The sequence below is a fragment of the Carcharhinus amblyrhynchos genome, chromosome 21 (assembly GCF_965287045.1).
Source record: "Carcharhinus amblyrhynchos chromosome 21, sCarAmb.v2.hapA, whole genome shotgun sequence".
NCBI classification, from domain to species: domain Eukaryota; kingdom Metazoa; phylum Chordata; class Chondrichthyes; order Carcharhiniformes; family Carcharhinidae; genus Carcharhinus; species Carcharhinus amblyrhynchos.
The window spans coordinates 4,751,720-4,771,302 of record NC_137344.1 but is presented as its reverse complement, the minus strand read 5'-3'; the positions used below and the strand labels follow the sequence as shown (position 1 = coordinate 4,771,302).

The 19,583-nt window shown below is 39.2% G+C and overlaps 1 protein-coding gene across 4 annotated transcripts in view; it reads left to right on the top strand.

The window, feature by feature from the left end:
- The window catches only part of rhot1a (ras homolog family member T1a), an 83,822-nt gene that overhangs the window by 47,557 nt on the left and 16,682 nt on the right, over positions 1-19,583 (top strand). For 3 of the 4 annotated variants that reach the window (XM_080209337.1, XM_080209335.1, XM_080209336.1), the window contains exons 12-19: positions 1,905-1,989; positions 2,945-3,090; positions 3,195-3,295; positions 8,079-8,209; positions 9,104-9,187; positions 13,180-13,302; positions 15,704-15,906; positions 17,858-17,980. In XM_080209337.1, coding sequence (XP_080065463.1) covers positions 1,905-1,989; positions 2,945-3,090; positions 3,195-3,295; positions 8,079-8,209; positions 9,104-9,187; positions 13,180-13,302; positions 15,704-15,906; positions 17,858-17,980 — 996 coding nt within the window. The remainder of the gene's footprint in view (positions 1-1,904; positions 1,990-2,944; positions 3,091-3,194; positions 3,296-8,078; positions 8,210-9,103; positions 9,188-13,179; positions 13,303-15,703; positions 15,907-17,857; positions 17,981-19,583) is intronic. The other variant, XM_080209338.1, reaches the window with a different exon arrangement.

Here is a 19,583-nt window from a genome sequence, read left to right as displayed (position 1 = left end):
ACGTGCAGACTCCGCACAGGAAGTGACCCAAGCTGGGAATCGAATCTATTAACCCAGTGAGCCAGCACTGTAGTACGGGACTGAAAAGTGAACAGCAATAGTTAACTTTGTTCTTTACATACCCAACAGCAAGGGAGATGAGATATTCTAAAATAATTTTTGGGTGAACCATCCCTCATGGGTCTACGGGATTACGCTTTAGGTATGAGAAAGAAAAGTAATTGCTGAATCCAAAGTTGAAATACAAAAAGTTTATCTGAAAATAAGTTTGGTGTAGAATAAATATATATATTTGTCACGCTAATTTTTAAATCTTGTTTTGAAATATCATATTGCCTTTTTATATTTCAAAGGTCACAAAGCATTCATCTACATTGAATTACTTTGATTTGTAGTGACTGCGGTTGTTTTGTGCAGAGTAAAATGTTTTTCTTAAAACTATATAGTAACCTCTCTCTAAGTTGTTCAGTCTTCAATGAAAAGTATCCCTTGCACTAAGCCCTCACAAAAAAATGTTCATGAACCCTAATAGATCAGATAGTCACAACCTAGATTTTGTGTTGAAATTTGATCTCTTGGGCATTTAAGATTGTTTTATAACTTTAAGTTGTTCCACCAACGCAGAATTTACATAGCGGCAGTTCCAATAGTTAATTAGCTAGTTTCTCCAAGTGAATCCAACATCATTGACTTTCTTGTTCTTTTGAAAAGAAAATGGTGTAGGAACTTATAAAATTGGATAGGGAAAGACAGCTGACCCCATGCACTATGATGGCTGAACAGCCATGACTAAACACTTCAATCCTTCCGCCTACCCCTGCAGCCAGGTGACTTTTTTGTAATTCTTTAAACTTCAGTTTTGTTTAAGCATAAGCAAAAGATAACTTGAACTCCAGACTCTGAAGATCCATTGGCTGCAAATTGTTGCGAGTGTGACAGCTAATTTTATAGCCCGTTCTGCTATTGAAGTATTTAGTTTCAAGTGTAGAGGTCTATTTTAAAAATATAACCTCAGACATTTGATTGCAATTCTTTTTCAAATTTATAATCTAAAATAGAAGTTGTGCCATATTGTTTGATTTTTGACCCCTGTACATTTAATGGTATAATTTATTTCTGTAGATAACCAAAATATCGGCTATCCAAAAAAATAGTTTTGGTTAACATTGAGTATGTAATCTGATGGCAGTACAGGAATACAATGGGCTGCAACTGAGGGAAACCAGGTTAGCTATGGTCCTTTTCTTATTCAGTGTGCCTGTGTTCCCCAATGTCAATGCCCCCTTACACCATTGAAGCTAAAATTAGTTGGTGGATGCCATTCAATTTCAGCTAGATGCATTGAAATACAATACTTGAAATTGTGGGTGACCGTATGCTGGTTTCACTTAGAACCATTTTTTATTTAGCTGGGGGGGGGGGGGAAATGGGGAGTTAAAAATGTAACTTTTGGAAGCAGATTATGCATTGTTACAGGGTGCTAAAGCATGGAAATGTGTAGGGTTCCTGCCCATGCTTTTCAAACTGATGGCAAAAGTCATCATGGAAATGCCTGGAATGGAATTGTCCAGTAAAAATCAGATGCTGGGAAAGAATAGTAATTGATGAGATAAATTCTTTATTGCTCGCTCCCCTGAGAGAGCAAAGAAAGACCAGCAATCAGATCGATTTATGAGTGTATTTGATCCTTTCAGCACAATCTTGCTACACTCTCAGCTCGATGTTTAAAAATTATGTTGAAAATTGAGGATATTTAATCTGTATTCAATGTCAGATGATTGACTGTAATTGAATATCAGATTTGCTTTGCAGTTCTGAAAGAACATGATAAGGTAATTAGCCTGTTACATTGTATGACTTCATTGTGATTAAAAGACAGATTTTTTTTCCTCTCCTATTCACAGTTTAAAAATTCCTCCAGACTGCACAACTGAATTGAATCATCATGCGTACCTATTCCTACAAAGTATCTTTGACAAACATGACTTGGTGAGCTGCTTCTGCAGACAGTTGATAATTGATGGTGTTTTGCTGGTTTTGGTTTTTCTCTGCTTCTACAACTTTTGATTTACTCAGCACACCTCTGTCCCCATGAAAAGCCCTGACTTTTTACTTCCTCATCGTTGTTCTCACCTGCCTGTTTGAGCATGGACATTTTCATTCACCTGCTGTTCCTTGGTGACCATCAAAAGGAATGTACTAGTAGTTTCCCCACACACCATCACCTTATGTTGATTCTTTCCATCCCCACTGTTGCCAGTCTGCTTGTGTACTAACATCTAATCTTGGATGGCCCACAGTTGTCTTCATTGGGAGCATCGAAGTCACTGACATTATCCCTGTTACAAAATCTGTTCCCTTGCCATTAACTCAATCCCCCTCCTTGGCCACTGACTTAGGCTGAAGTTGGCTGCATATGCCTCGGCATGCCAATAACTTCAAACTCAACTTCTCGCTCCACAGCACCTCTAAAGACCACCGGCAACTGCTTTCACAACGTTTATCCACATCCCTGCCTCAGCCCATTAATTTCTCAAACCCTCCTCTGCAGGTTTTTCATCATTCTATGTTCAAGTTCCTTTTTGGCCCCACCCCTCCCTATTTCTGTAATTGCCTCCAGCCCTACAGATCTCCAAGAAATCTCAGTAATTTTAACTCTAGTCTGTTACATATACTGTATTCTCTTTTCCCCTCCAGTGATGCTTTTAGCTGTCTAGGGCCCCAAAGTTCTTTAATTTCCTCCCTTGATTTCTTTAAAACTCCATCTTTCTTAAAATCCATTTTAAAATCTACTTCAAACCCAGCTTTTAATTATCTCTTCTGGTTTCACCTTTGGTCCTGTGTGCATTTTGTTTGATTTTACACCTTGGGAAGAAATATTCTGCTGAAGGTACCATATCAATGACATAGTTCTTCAACTTGATTCTCTTGGGTTGTTTTTCAGGACCGGGATTGTGCATTGTCACCTGATGAACTAAAAGACCTATTTAAAGTGTTCCCTTACATGCCTTGGGGTCCAGACGTCAATAATACTGTTTGTACCAATGACAAGGGATGGGTTACTTATCAGGGTTATATTTGTCAATGGACGTAAGTAATTTTCCTTTGTGATTTTTCAAACAATGTTTTCTATTTATCTTTCTCTTTAAAGTCTTAAAGTTTTTTGAACAGCTGAATATTTGTGTTTAAATCAGGCTGACCACATACCTTGATGTTCAGCGGTGTTTAGAATATTTAGGTTACCTTGGATATTCCATTCTAAGGGAACAGGAGTCTCAGGCAGCTGCTGTCACTGGTAAGCAGTGGACTTTTATTGATCTTTTATGGGGAGACTTTGATCTGAAATTCCAGTTTTCTCTTTTTAGCCAAGTCCCAACATTAGCAGAGCAGAACGCAATGATAGTAATAATATCAACAAACCTATCCCACTCATGGGTGAATATCCCAAGAATTTAGCTGAGATCCAAAACCCACTATATGTCATATTGTACATCAGGAAACAATTGTAAAGCTGTTTACTACTTCCACTTTGTATTTAAATACTTCAAACAAGCTTAGAAGACCAGTTTAAATTGCTTTGCTCCACACTGAGTTTATCAAATTATTAAGTGTGCCATACAAACCAAGAATCTACAACTTTCAGTCTTCAGTCTCTGAGTTAGCTGAGCTGTGCTGGGTGGCAGGATTCTTTAGTTGGTTTCAGTGCTTTTAGGTTGGACAGTAGGAGATTGGTGTAGGGGAAAGTTTTTTTGTAACAGAAGATGCCATCAGAAATATATCAAGGAGCACTACATTATATTTCAGTGCAGAGTCAGGCCATTGGCCCAATAGTGCCAGTGTAATACTCCACATAAGGCTCTGTGCACCCATCTCCATCTGACCCCACCAACATACTCTTCCATTCTTTTCTCTTTCATGTTTGTTTAGCATCTCCTTAAATGCCATTGTGTTTATTTTTCAACTGCTCCTTGTGGTAGAGAGTTGTACATTCATGCCACTCTCTGGGTAAAGGAGGCTTCTCCCAAATTCCCAATTGGGTTCACAAGTGACTTAAAATTATGGAGCATAGTTCTTATGTACATCCTGCATCTGCCCCTTGATCTTTCATTTCTACACAAAACAGTACGAGAAACATAAAAACAAATAGTAAGAGTTTCCATAAATATTTAAGATGGAACAAGTTAACAAGGTGGTTGTCCTATAGAAATGAATCTGGAGAATGGAAAACGAGGAAATGGCGGATGAATTGTACAGGTATTTTGCATCATTCTTAACTATAGAGGATGCAAGTAATATCCCAGAAGCTGCTGTAAATCAGGAAGTGGAAGGGAGGCAGGACTCAGGAAAATTTCTAACGCCGGAGAAGTGGTTCTGTGTAAATTATTAGAGTTGCATGCTGAAAAGTGCCTGGGTCCTGATGGACTTCATCAGGATGTGGAGATGCCGGTGTTGGACTGGGGTAAACACAGTAAGAAGTCCCAACACCAGGTTAAAATCCGACAGGTTTATTTGGTAGCGCAAGCCACTAGCTTTCGGAGCACTACTCTTTCATCAGGTAAGTGGCAGTTCTGTTCATAAACAGGGCATATAAAGAGACAAACTCAATTTACAAAATAATGGTTGGAATGCGAGTCTTTACTAGTAATCAAGTCCTAAAGATACAGCCAGTGTGAGTGGAGAGAGGGTTAAGCACAAGTTAAAGAGATGTGTATTGTCTCCACCAAGACAGTTAGTGAGATTTTGCAAGCCCAGTCAGGTTTTGGGGGTTACAGATAGCGTACGGAACTTGGCAGCTGCAGGAAAGGATGTCCCGAGGCATGGTACGTTGGGGAGACCATGCAGACGCTGCGACAATGGATGAACGAACATAGCTCGATAATCACCAGACAAGAGTGTTCTCTTCCTTTTGAGGAACACTTCATCGGTCACGGACACTCGGCCTCTGATCTTCAGGTAAGCGTTCTCCAACGTGGCCTTCACGACACACGACAACGCAGAGTCGCTGAGCAGAGACTGATAGCCAAATTCCGCACTCATGAGGACGGCCTTAACTGAGATCTTGTGCTTAACCCTCTCTCCACTCATGTTGTTTGTACCTTTAAAATTTCTTTACCTGTAAAGACTTGCATTCCAACCATTATTTTGTAAATTGAGTTTGTGTCTTTATATGCCCTGTTTGTGAACAGAACTGCCACTTACCTGATGAAGGAGCAGTGCACTGAAAGCTAGTGGCTTAGGCTACCAAATAAACCTGTTGGACTTTAACCTGGTGTTGTGAGACTTCTTACCAGACTTCTGGAGATGAGGGGGTTAGACTACGAAGAGAGACTAAATAGACTGGGTCTGTACTTGTTGGAGTTCAGAAGGATGAGGGGGGATCTTATAGAGACGTATAAGATAATGAAAGGGATGGATAGGGTAGAGGTAGAGAGATTCTTCCTGCTCAGGACGGCAGGACTAGCGGGCACAGCCTTACAGCCGGGGTGGTGGTGGGGAGGGGGCGGGGGGGGGTTGCAGTTTAGAGCAGAATTGAGGAGGAACTTCTTCACTCAAAGGGTGGTGAATCTCTGGAATTCTCTGCCCATTGAAGTGGTGGAGGCTACCTCGCTAAATATTTTTAAGTCACGGGTAGATAGGTTTTTGACAGACAAGGGAATTAAGGGTTATGGGGAAAAAGCGGGAAAGTGGAACTGAGCCACTTCAGATCAGCCATGATCTTATTGAATGGTGGGGCAGGCTCGAAGGCTAGATGGCCTACTCCTCCTATTTCTTATGTTCATCAGAACATCTTAAAGAAGTGGTTAGTGAGATAGTTGAAGTATTGGTTCTCATTTTCCAAAACTCCCTAGATTTGGAGAAGGTCCCATTAGATTGGAACACAGCAAATGTAACTCCATCATTCAAAAAGTGAGGGAGACAGAAAATGGGAAACTTAAGGCCAGTCAGCTTAATATCTGTAATAGGGAAAATGTTAGAAACTGTTTTCAAATAAATTATAGCAGGGCAGTTGAATAAGCTGAAGGTAATCAGGCAGAGACAAAAGTTGTGTGAAAGGGAAATCATGTTTCACCGACTTATTGGAGTATTTGCAAAGGTAACTTACTGTGAGTAAAGGAAAACTGGAGGATGTACTGTACTTGGATTTCTAGAAAGCATTTGATAAAACGTTACATACGTTATTGCAGAAATGAAAGCTCATGTTATGGGGTAACATATTGGCATGGATAGTGATTGGTTGGATAAGAGGAAGCAGAGTAGACATAAATGGGTGTTTTTCAAGTTGTTTGGATGTAACGAGCTTTGTGTCTGCAATATAGGTAGGTCAGTGCTGGGATCTCAGCTGTTTACAATTTATATAAATGATTTGAATGAATGGGATGGTTGGCAAGTTTGTTGACGACACAAGTAAAGGTAGGAAAGTAACTTGAATAGAGGACCTAAGGAGGCTACAAAAAGATATAGGTAGGTTCAGTGAGGGGGCAAAGATCGGACAAGTGGAGTATAGTGTGGGAAAAGATGAAATTGTTCATTTTGGCAGGAAGAATAAAGGAAAAGCAAATTTTCTAAATGGTGAGAGATTGCAGGTCTTTGAGATTCAAAGGGATTTTGGGTATCTTGGTGCTTGAATCACAAAAGTTTAGTGTGCAGGAACGGCAAGTAATCAGAAAAACTGGCAGATCCTTTGGCTGCATTGGTTTCCTTTGGGTGCTTCGACTTCCTCCCATAGTCAAAAATATACTGGCTAGTTGGATTGGCCATGCTAAATTGACCCTTAGTGTCAGGGGATTAGCAGGATAAATACATAGGGTTACAGGGATGGGGCCTGGGTGGCTTTGATGTCAGTATAGGCTTGATGGGCCAAATGGCCTATTCCTGCATTATAGGGATTCTATGATTGTTATCATTTATTGTGAGGGGAATTGAGTACAAAAGTGTGGAGTTTATGCTTCAGCTATACAGGACATACCTGCCATACTGTTTACAGCATTGGTCACCATATTTAAAATGAGGAAATGCTGGCGTTGGATTGGGGTGGGAAATGCATTAGAAGCAGTTCAGAGAAGGTTTACCAGACTAATACCCTGGAATGGGCAGGTTGTCTTATGAGGAAAAGTTAGACAGGTCATGCTTGTATCAGTTGGATTTCAGAAGAGTAGGAGGTGACTTGAGAGAAACATCTAAAGTCCTAAGGAGTCTTGACACTGGATGCAGAGAGGATGTCTCTGTGTGGATGAATCTAAACTACGGTTTAAGAGTAAAGGATAGCTCATTTAAAATGATGAGGTGAAATTTTTTCTAAGGGAAACTCCCTTCCTGAAAAGGCAATGGAAGCAGAGGCTTTGAGTTCTTTTTAGGCAAAGATAGATTCTTGGTAAGCAAGGGGATGATGGGTTATCGGAGATAAGCAGGATGCAGATTCGAGGTTTCAATGCAGAGTCAGTCATCATTGATCGGGATTAAGATCAGCTATGATCTTATTAATCTGAAGAATAAGTTCAAAGGACCAAATGGTCTGCTGCTCCTTGTTTATATGTCCCAGCCAGTTGAATTTATCTCGTTTGGCATAACCCCTCAATTACTGTCCAAATGATATGTAGGTTAGGGGAATTAGTGGGGTACATATGTGGGGTCATGGGATAGGGCCTGGGTGGGATTCTCTGCTGGAGGGTCAGTGCAGATACAACGGCTGAACGGTTTCCTGATTTACTGTGGGGATTCTATGATAATATAGTTTGCATGATGTGGAGACCAAAGCATTCCAAGTCTATACATGTTTAACATAAGTTTTCTGCTTTTATGCTGCATTTAGAAATTAACTCAGTTCTTGGTTTAGATTTTTTTGTCTTACTACCATGCATAACTGTTACCGGTGATGCATAGCCAAGATATTCTGTTCCTCTACACCATTTAGACACTTGCTTCCCAAGGCAAATGTGGCCTCCATATTCCTCCTCAATTGAAAATATAATGCAACGTTAGCAGAACATGTATGTATTTTCAATGCAAAAGAAACTGAAATTGCTTTTACTTTGAGCATCTGATAAATGATTCATAAACCATGATTTATGCTCCTTCAGTAACGCGAGATAAAAAACTAGATCTGCAGAAAAAGCAAACGCAAAGAAACGTTTTTCAGTGCAATGTTATTGGCATGAAAAATTGTGGCAAGACTGGAATTCTGCAAGGCTTCCTAGGCCGAAACTTAATGGTGAGTGCCTCCAATTTTCAGAAATGTTGCATTGCCTTACTGTTTGTGTTTTAATGAACACAGGGCCTAAAACTCTCATTTATTGAACAATTGTTTACTGTGTCATAAATTAGAATAAAGTATTGTGTTCTATTGGTTATTGCAGAGAACACTATTAAAATATTCATTGGGAATTAAATGTTCATGTAAAATTACTCCCACTTTTCTGTACATGCCGCCTGGGTCATTTTACCAGTCAATTTAGTGATGTACAAATAGTGTAGATTTTGTATAAGTGTCAAGGTATCTGTACCTTTTTATATTGAGAAGGAATTAACTGTTTGACATGTTGGGATATTGAGAAGACAGCTATAAATGCCTGTAGTCTGAATGTGGCAATTTTAATTATAGGTTTTCTACCTATTAGATCCACATTTCTTTCTTCACATGAGCTGTGCTCTTGCGACTTCTGGTCAAATGTCAAATGGAAATTGAATCTCCTCTCTACTTTCGTGCCCCTTTATCCTCGATATTTTTAACCAGAACTTCTGCAATCTGCAAAGTTTAAGGTGGAAACCAGTGTCAGATTGGGGGAGGAATGGTGAAGGAGATTTTTTTCCTTATGAAGCCGGACTAACATGATACAAGTTTCTTGCACCCTTCAGCAAAGCACAATCAGTGTGACAGTAATACTTCCCACATCAGTCACTTGGCCTGCGAACAATCTAGTGTAGAATTCTTGACACTTTTTATATGAATTAGATCTTTTTCTGACAGTGTTGGAAGTGTCCTTTTAAACCCACAGATTTAACTAGTTTTTAATTGGTGTGTTTCGTAACTAGTATTGTGTTTTTTTTAGAAGTTGTCAATGTAGTCATGCTGTGTGAGTCACTGTTCTATTTCCCCATCCCACAGAAACAAAGACAAATAAAAGAGGAACACAAATCACTTTATGCCATAAACACAACCTATGTGTATGGGCAAGAAAAGTATTTACTGGTACGTATCTATATGAATATCTCAGAAATGCGCAGCATATTTATACCTTTTACCGTCTGTGATCCATATCTGACCTGTTTGATCGATCTTCATGTCCAAAATTATCAACCTTAAGCTCTTTCTTCAACCTCACCTCCGTTTTTGACAGGAAACATTTTAGGACAAGGATATTAAATCTATTTAATTATGAATTTTCATCTATTTCCAAATTTTTTTTTGGTGTAGCATCGTAATGCTGTTTGTCACACTTGATTTATACAACACCCTTAAAAATAATCTTTCAAAAAGGAGAATGATATTGTAGTTCTAATCATCCCCACAGTGTAGCAAGGAGCCATTTGGCCCATCGAGTCCACACCAGCCTTCCAAAACAGCATCTCACCCAGGCCTTAAGCCCCGTAGCCCCACATATTTATCCCATTAATCCTTTTAACCCACATATCTTGGGACATTAAAGGACAATGTAGCATGGCCAATCCACCTAACCTACATATCTTTGGACTGTGGGAGGAAAGCTGATCAACCTGAGGAAACCCACGCAAACAGGGATCATGTTCTAACGACACAAGCAGTCACCCGAAGCTGGAACTGAACCTGGGCCCCTACCTTTTGAGTGAATGTTCCTGTGAATGGAGTAGATTGTAATTAAGTTGCCATTGTTTGGGACAAGTTTGACCTTGCCAAGTAACTTCTGTCTTCATGTTTGTGATCAATCGCTAATAGTGTCAGGTTAATTCAGTGTGGAAGTACTTACTTTCTGACCAGATAACATCAAAGATGAGCATCTCATCTGCCTTTGGGTTTATATATTTGAGGCTAGTTTGCATTGCACCATATAGCTCTGTTTGGAAAACCATATCTCACAAACTGAAATAAGAAAAAAGAACTGCAGATGCTGGAATCTGAAACAAGGAGAGGATGCTGGGAAAACTCAGGCCAAGTTGCATCTTGAAGGTGAGGAAGTAAAGTTGACACTTTGAGCTGGCTGCCATGCTCCTGTGAAGCCCAGCGCAAGCTGAAGAAGCAGGGTCTCACCTTCATTAAATGTTGCAAACAGGCAGGAGGGCAGTGGGAAAGAGCATCCAGGAGATTTTACAGTGGATTTTACGCATTTTCGTGCCACAACGTATCCAATTTGCACACTGTTCTGACTTTGAAATATATATATTTCTTCTGTTGCTTCATTGTCACTGGGGCAAAATCCTGGAACTCCCTCATTGTGGGGGTACCATGTGGACTGCAGATTTTCAAGACGGCTCGCCATACCTGATCAAAGGTGGTTAGAGACAGACAAAACTAGCCTGACCAGTATCCCAAGAAAGAATTTAAAAAAGCATAGTATTTATGTGTCACAGTAATTGGCCGGGACTCTGCCAAATTCCATCCATGGCTGGGATTCTCCATGGCACAGCATTCATTGCTGTGAATGGAGATTTAGCTGAGCGCCAAATTCTCATTCTTGCTGGCAGTGGTAGCAGGGCCTAGGGCATTGGAGAATTCTGGTCATTGTTTTTGAAGCCCTTTGGGACATCACAGGATGTTAAGTGAACGTCTGTATGTTCTTATGAACGCAAGTCTGTTTTTCTGTTTAGTTTTACAGATAGCTTTGTTCACAATTTCAAATCTGTTTACTCTTACAAGTCTAGTTTAAACAAGGATCTTCAGCTGCATTTAGTTGTAGAATTAGTTATTACTTGTGCATATCAACCAATTTAAATATTGTTCATCATTTCTTTGAGTGCAAATCCAGCTGTCTTCAGGTTCAGGAGTTGGATTAGTGCACAAGAGTCCTTCTGAGAAGAGGCTGTCCTGCTGTTTTTGATAGGAATCTGCTAACGGTATGGTTATGTTGAATGGCTCCTCCCCATGACCAAGTAGGCCACTGATATTCACTACTAAATTATCACACAAGAATGGTCATCAGGTAATCTACCAGAAGATAGCAGGTGACAGCGAAACTCAGCATGATACAGTGGAGGAAGACGCGAAGTTGGGGAAAGAGGCTGGGAGGAGTGATAGGGGTATTTCAGTCTTGTTAGGAGGTACATACTAACATTTACTGTAAGATATTTGTATTTGAACGGGTTACATTAACATAACCTTGTTCAAGCCACCTGTTGTACTGAAAAGTGTTTGTGATGTTGCATTAAGATAAGTCACTGTTTGAAGAAGGAAAATTCTGCTTTCTTTGTTCAGATGTTAGTTCAACAAAGGGTATAGTTTACATTTTAAAACAGTGCCAACCTCAAACTCAAATGGCATTTCTCTTTTTAATGTTGTAATTGTTTGCTGCAAGTAAGGTACATTCCCGGTTAGAAGTTAACCAGGACATTTATGTCAAAATGGTCACGATGTAATGGTATTATGGAAGAGGTGTAGGAATTTTCCATTAAACCTATTTTAAGGGAAATTTCACAGTAACTTCATTGCAGTGTTAATGTAAGCCTTACTTGTGACTAATAAATTCTTAAATTCTTAAATTTTGTTTCACAGCTAAACAGGACATTGCTGTGCTTTAATACTTCTGGAATGTGATTGAGAAATGCATTTATTCTGTATACCACTGAATCCTTTATATTACCCATTGACGCAACACACGCAGTTCTATCATTGCAAATTTGTGAACAACAGTTGCTTACCATCACAAATTTCTGATTTCTAATGCTACAATGGCAGGAACCAATGTATCTTGCATTCTGTTTTTCTCTTGTCGCCTCCCCCATACATATAGAAAAACATCCTTGAAACAGTTTTGTTCAAAACTCCTAGCCTGACTCCTATTTGTTAGTGTAAAAATAACCTTAAATAAGAGAGACTCACCTAAAGAGCTCTGCTTGCTGCCTGAGTAAGTAAGTAAGCCATTGTCTGTTTTTACTGTTCCAAGTTACATCTTTGGGTTCAGTACCATTTGGAGACGGTGCTGTTTGTAACTGGAAATTAGAGTGCAGGAAGAGATATAGCTCTCCTATTCCAGCATTTAACTGTATTTCTGGTGTCCCTCTGACTCTATTAATCTTACCAGCATTTAAGGGAATTTAGATAAGCCTGATCAAAGGAGGAATAGCAGTGTATATTTAAGGGGTTAGTTGAAGAAGGTTGGGAGGAGGCTTGCATGGAGCATAAACACTGATGTGGACGCGTGAGGTCAAATTATTCAATTGCTTGTAAATACTTAGTATTTTGTACGTGATGGATTCTTACAAATACTTTTGTGAAGTTTTATTTTTAGCTTGCATTTGTCTTTTAATTATTTTAACCTCATGGCCTATGGCCCTATGAACCTAATTTATTTTGAAATATAAAAGCAAAATACTGCAGATGTTGGAATCTGAAACAAAAACACAAAATGCTGGAAAATTCAGCAGCTCTGACAGCACCTGTGGAGAGAGAATAGAGCCAGTGTTTCGAGTCTGGATGACCCTTCGTCAGAGCAGATGCTGCCAGACCTGCTGAGATTTTCCATATTTTCTGTTTTTATTACCTTGAAATATTCTGATTTGATTTACCATGGAGACCTTTGAAGACTGTAAACTACTTTAACCTTGGAGTGGACTTCTCGTGCACTTTGGGACATTTAGTTACCATCAATGTACATAAATCCATTTGAAGTGTGATAGCTAACTTTGGTCAGGCTAAGGAGTACAGTAAATGAGAGATGCCTTGATGTTTAAAATGTGACGTTCGCTAACGTCGTGTCTGAAAAGTATTTTTCATACTCAAATGTTAAACCTTGGTGTTGTGTAATAAAGGTCTCAATGTTTTCACTGTCATTGGGCCAGATTTACCAACAAATGGCATCAAACTTGCCTTTCAGTAAGAACGCACAAACATTCGATTGTTAATCTTTTATTTAACAGGTGCCCTGGAATTCTAGTAATTTTTTTTTAGAAACAACTTTTCAATTTTCTAGTTTGGGACTTAAACTTGTATTCTATTTTAACAAATACTTAAATATGAAGAGCAACTCTAAACTTGTATCTTTTTCTTTCAAGCTACATGAAGTTTTGTCTGAATCTGAATTTATTACTGCCTCCGATACCACTTGTGATGTTGTTTGCTTGGTCTATGATGTCAGCAATCCCAAATCATTTGATTATTGTACAAGGATCTTCAAGGTATTTGTGACCTTTAGCATAAGAACTTATGCAATGTTTTCTTTTGCTCAATTTATTTTCTATATCTGCATGTTAGCAGTATGTTGGTTTTTAATTGAGGAATTTGGTTATGAAGTTTAATGATTATTTAAGAAACTTTGTGAAGTGTTGGCCTGTTCAGTAAGTTGCTGGTTTATGCAACTCTCATTTAATCAAGCAAGTAGATATCCTGCTCTTAAACGAGAAAAAGACCTACATGCATCTGTCCTCTCTAACTAGCACCCTATCTCCAAAGTTCCAGAACATGTCACCACCCAAATCTGTCCTCCACTCACTGTTCAAAATCTATTGGTCCAGCTCACAATGTAAACTAGTCAGTCACTTAATGAAATTGTGACAGGAACCTGGTGCATCATCTTTCCCCCTTGGCTGGAGTTGATCATTTAACCTGCTTCAGAGTGACACAGAGTCCACCTCTGTGTCGGTCCCATTGTGGTTTTGTTCTAGCTACAGTTAGCACAACTCCGCTGCCTACACAGACACCACTGTCTGAAGCTTCATTCTATTCCTAATCTGTGTGTTGCCTCTCAACGGGGTTATTTTAACCATCAGGTTTGCTTTCATACACTGACAATACACCCCTTTACCTCTTCTGTTACCTTTGATTTTGTACCTGTTGCTTTGCTGTCCAGCTGCCCGATGAGGTGTGCCAGGACTTTTTGCAACTCAATCTTGGTAAAGCATCCTGCATGGTCAGAAATCCCCTATCTTATTTACTGGTTCCATCCCTTTCTCAGCTTCTTGATGAGCCAAACTGCACCTAAGCTCGAGAGCCCTGCTGTTCACTGAGCTTGGCCTCAAACCGCTCATCTTGTCCATCATCAAAACAGCCTATTTCAGCCTTAATGTTTTGTTTGTTTACAGGACCTCCATTGATGCTGAAACTCTCATTCGTACCTTTATCACCTCCCAGATTCTCCCTCCTGTGCTCATCCAGAGCTCAACCACAAGTAGTCTTTGACAACTTGCATCTTGACTTCAAAATCTTCACTTCCAGCCCTGCCATGAGTTGGGTTGCCTTACTGTACTTCTCCAACCTTGTCCAATCCTCTCTTAATTCTTTAGTCTTGGCCTGCAGAGCATCCCCATTCATTATTGGATGCAGAACCTTCAGTCACGAGCGCTTGAGTTCCGGAGCCTCCTCCCTAAATCCGTCCATGTTTCTCCCCAATCTTAAGCATCTATGAAACCACCTTTTGAGCCACTAATTTCTTGCATGCTACGATCTGGCATTCAGTTGTGTAGCGCTGGGGTGTTTTCTATCGTAAAACTGCTACACGAGGATAAATTATTGATTGTTATGTATAGCAAGGAGTGTATTCTTAATATGCTAATTCTGAGGTGGGGGACCAGCCACATTTAGAGCATTGTAACCTATAACTCCAGTTCTAGAGGTTGCAAGGCAAAGGACAGGGCTTACCAGCTTTTATGTATTTAGCCAGTTGTTTGCAAGAGTTTATTTCTTGAAATGTCTTCACAATTAATGCAACAAGACAAATTACACACAGGGGTTGGGGGGAGGGAATAAAATTTTACACCTGTAGCTAATGTACTGTGGAAAATATGACTACGTTTGTGCGTTTGAACAGCGTTGAGGAAGTGTTATACAATGGGTTTATAGTTGTGTGCAATATGTGGATTCGTAGGGCATATTTTGTACCTGCAACTTATTTCAATATCTGGATTTCCACTGTGCTGTTGGAAAGCACCAGTTGGAAGTGAGCATTTCCTCATGGGGAGAAAATAGAGAGCTATACTGTACACGGGCATGTCACTTACAGTGCTACTTGAGTGATATGGCATTGGCTAAAAGCAGATCACAGGGATCATGCATCATAAGATGGGGAAGACAGAAAATAACCAAAAACGCTAGCTATGAATCTGTTTCTTTATGATTTGGATGGTAATAGTAACAAGTAATTGCGCCACACAGGTCTAGAAGACACAATATTGAATTCCACGTCTGTGGTAGGTTAGCTGGGAAGCAAAAGCGATCTCAGTATCCTGGGCACAGCAGGGAAATGTGGCAAGGATTCCTGATCACTATTCAGTGACCTTCACTGAAAAATGGACGTATGTGGCCATCAGATGAGGAGAAATTGGGCTCACCTGTGACCACAATCAAAAACCTCAGACTTGCTGTCTAGGTTCCTCTGAAGTATTGACTCCTGTACTTGGCAAGGCTTCATAGAATCATATCCCAGCATCTGTCAGGAGAAGCAGAAAGGAAAAAGTTATCACTTTAAAACCATTTTTGAAACTTTAATCCAGTTAATTCTAAACTGAGCATAAAACAAATATTAATTAATTCCTGTCATTATAACTGACACTGCAACTAATGAGGGTTTTTTCATGATTATAGCAACACTTCATTGATGGCAAAACACCGTGCATTATCGTAGCTGCAAAGTCTGACCTGCACGAAGCTAAACAAGACCACAGCATTTCTCCAGCTGAGTTCTGCAATAAACACAAAATGCCACCACCTCAAAGTTATACCTGCAACAGTATTGGCACACCAAGCAAAGATTTCTTTGTCAAAGTGACTACTATAGCCATGTATCCGTAAGTATGGGATATCAAGTCGCCACAGTCCTGCACGAGTCATGATCTGCATGGATCACCATCGTTAGCTACAGATTGAAGCAGTGTTTTAGAAGTTGATCTGAAATAATAACAGGGCGATATTCTGCAAATCTGGAAGAAACATGAAGATAAAATACAGATATGGAATCATCAAACTGTTACGGTATAGAAAGCAGCCATCTGGCCTGACATGTCTGAGACTGCTCTCTGGAAGAGCACTCACTTAGTCAACCCATGGCTTTTTTCCCAAAGCCCTGTAAATTTTTTTGTTTCAGATAATTCTCTTTTGACGGCCTCGATTTAATCAGTTGGAGCATTTCAGACATGCTGTGCGTGAAAATGTTTTTCCTCACGTCACATTTTGTGTTGATTTGTGCCACTTTTTGGAGGTGAAATTTCAGCGAGTACCAACTTTTTGTTTTATTTTCAATGCAAACGCTGATGGGGCACCAGCATGGAAATTGGAATGGAAAGGCATTGGCACAAGGCCTAAGAGATGGAATTAATTTTACATCTGCAGATGCAGTGATTGCTTTAAAGGCAGAGTGATTGTTGGGTGGAATATTGTTCTTTGAGCCACGCTATTCAATTCATCACAATGTCAGGCTCAAACTCTTTCCCATGCTTAAACAGTTGCAGTGGAAATCAAATAGAATGCCTTTTGAAGTCTCTAATTCTATCTCCACAGCTCAGTTCAGCATTCTTCTCTTCGTGCTTTGCTTTAAAAGTGCAAGGTCCTAATATGAAGAGAAGCTGCCATATATTTCTTGAAAATTTAATTATTATTTCTGGCTGTTTGAATTGAATGGTGGAAAGCTGAATGGTGGTTATGATATTTTTCGTGGAGGAGAATTGGCCTTTGATGCTCATACATTCCACAGTTCTAGGGGATATGCACTAAACTTCCAACTTTTAGATAACTAGAATAGTGGCTGCAAAAGTATTCTAATCTATACCATGCAAAAAACATGTTTCAGCCATGAGGCTCTCTTGAGGAAAAAGCAATTCATCTGTTCACTGCAGGTACTGCCTGAAATCTGTCTCAGAGCTTAAATGTTTCTGATGCTGTCCTTGCTCTGGGTACCTACGCAAAGGGAAATTTTAGGCTCATTATTGTTGCACCAAGGAGCATAGGTTGGAGCTATATATGAGTTCGAGGTGCAGATCTGTATCAAACCACAAGCCAATGTAATGGACTATGCACTCTGTTATATATAAACAAAATATGTGAATCTTAATGATATGAAGCAGAGTCTGCTGTCACAGACATTCCATTGTTCTGGAATATTTCTATTTTATAATCTCACAATCCAGTTTATTTGCAGAATGCCTGTATTATAAGGATAATCTAAAACATTACTTCCTTTAGGATGTGACACAATTAAGTGCATGCTACATGACTTTTGAAATGTGTAATAACTACAGGCTGTTGACAGTATGACAGCTGGCATCCAGTTTTGATTAGAATTGAATTACTTGGATTCATCCATGATGCAAAGTTTTCATTTCTTAAACTAGGCAAAACTTTGTAAAATAACCCTTGAATTCAGCTGAGGAATGGCAGCCAGTAATGCAGTAGAATATTACGAAGGTTTGGTATTATTTCCTTTCATATCCAGGATAGCTGGAACTGCTGCAGTTGCATATTGTATTTTAAACACAACAAAAAAAATGTTGTACGAGCAAGTGCTTTTTAATTTTTTTGTTTGGTCATCATTGTATCCGTTCTTACTTGTAAGATTTACTTCCTCCGTTCATGTAGGATAGTCGCATGTTGTGTATTCGTCCTATGGGGAGTTGCTGAAATGTGTTCAGAAGTGACGTTGGACTTTTGGTACCTTTGCAATTGATTTACGAGAATGGTGTGAATCTGCTTTTTTTTATTTTGTAAGCAGAGACTCAACTGCCTTACTTCTGTGTGTTTTCGCAGCCATGCCCGGTTACGCTGTTTATGCACCTGCAACAGGTGTACATTTTGCATCTGTCAGAACTTCCTCAACTCAGACTTGCTGCAATCTGTAAAGACCAAATTCTTCACTGCAGTACTTAACAGGTTCTTCATTTTATTTACTGGGTTTCAGAAGGTTTTTTAAATTGTTTTTCAAGGGTGGGTGGGTGGAGAGTAATCTTCAAAAGCCAGCTTCACTCCGCATATCCACTGAATTTTTTAAATTTTCACGGTTTTAATTTTATGGGATTTATTAAAAAATTCTTTATTGTGGGGGAAAAAAAACCTTTGAAGCCCTTGACTTCATGTGCAATAATAATGGTGGCCACTGAAATGATACATTTCAACAAGATTACTGAATAGTGTTCTTTTAACTTGACTAAGTGTACTCCAGTCATTATCTGATTATTTTACCAATAATTGGCTGGCAAGTCTGAAAAGAATATTGGTTGAAGGAAGGATATTAGATATATTGAGTAAATGCCAGGTTAGTAGGAAGCTAATTAAATGGATTCTGTCACTATACAATAGGCATCAATGCAATAAGATATTTCATACCTCATTATGTGCGCAAATTAATATTATTCCTTTGTCATAAGTTGATAGTAGACAACCGTGAGATGCTCTTTCTCTGATACTATTTATTGACCAAAATGGATGCAGTTAAGTTTTTAAAGATTAAAAACAACTCTGTTCCATTGCTGGGCTTCATCTCACTAATGATCCAAGTGCCACATATAGGCGTTGCTTAAGTTTGTGTAGTGCATTGTTTCCCTCAATTCCAGAGTGCTGTGAGTTGTCAGTATAGCCCGTAGTTATCATTTAAAAGGTTGTAAATGATGAATCTATATCATTATCTTGGTCAAAGTTTGTTACCTTGTGATTCCATTTGGGGCAAAGTGTTATCCAAAATCTGAGGTGCTAGCTTTCAATTGAAAGGAAATTTCATAATCCTTTTTCTGGATTGCACCTCAGGAATTCTGAGGTGGTGTATTCATGGTATTCCCTTATCAAGCATTTTTAAATCTCCAAGTTTTTGACCCATAAGGAACTCTGTAGATGAAAATGTTTGTAAATTAAGTATTGGTGATGTGTCTTTATCACATTTCATTATTTCAAAGTGCTTCATAAACAGTAAATTACTTTGAAATGCATTAATTGCTGCATGACAAACTTACTAACCATTTTGCAAGACCTGATAACAAGATAAATAACTCATTGATCAATTTGGTGATGTTGATTGAGGATGAACAATAGGCCAATTTTGCTCTTAACAATATTGCTGTTAGATTGTTAATGTCTTCCAAAACCACAGTAAGAGGCGGGCCCTCAGTCTTGAATCCTCCTGAAGTTCTAAACTTAAGTATGAGCCTATAGCATGTGCTGAAGTACTGGAGTAGGCTTTGGACCCAAGCCTTCTGACTCCATACTTCCCAACAGAGCACATTCAAACTGCTGTAGAGGGTGAACAGACTTTGAGTAAAATTCCTCCTTTGTTCTGTTTAATCACTAGTTTTATAGCTTAAAGATGCATTTTTCATCTTTTGTATCTTTTTGGATTATTTGTTACATCAGATCAACATTAAATTTGGTGTTTTTAGTATTATTTGCCTCCAGTAATGTACTAGCCATCATGCTCGTTTGGAGAACTGTTGCAGACAGGACGGGCCGAATGACCACCTGTGCTGTAATGATTCTGATTCTGTAG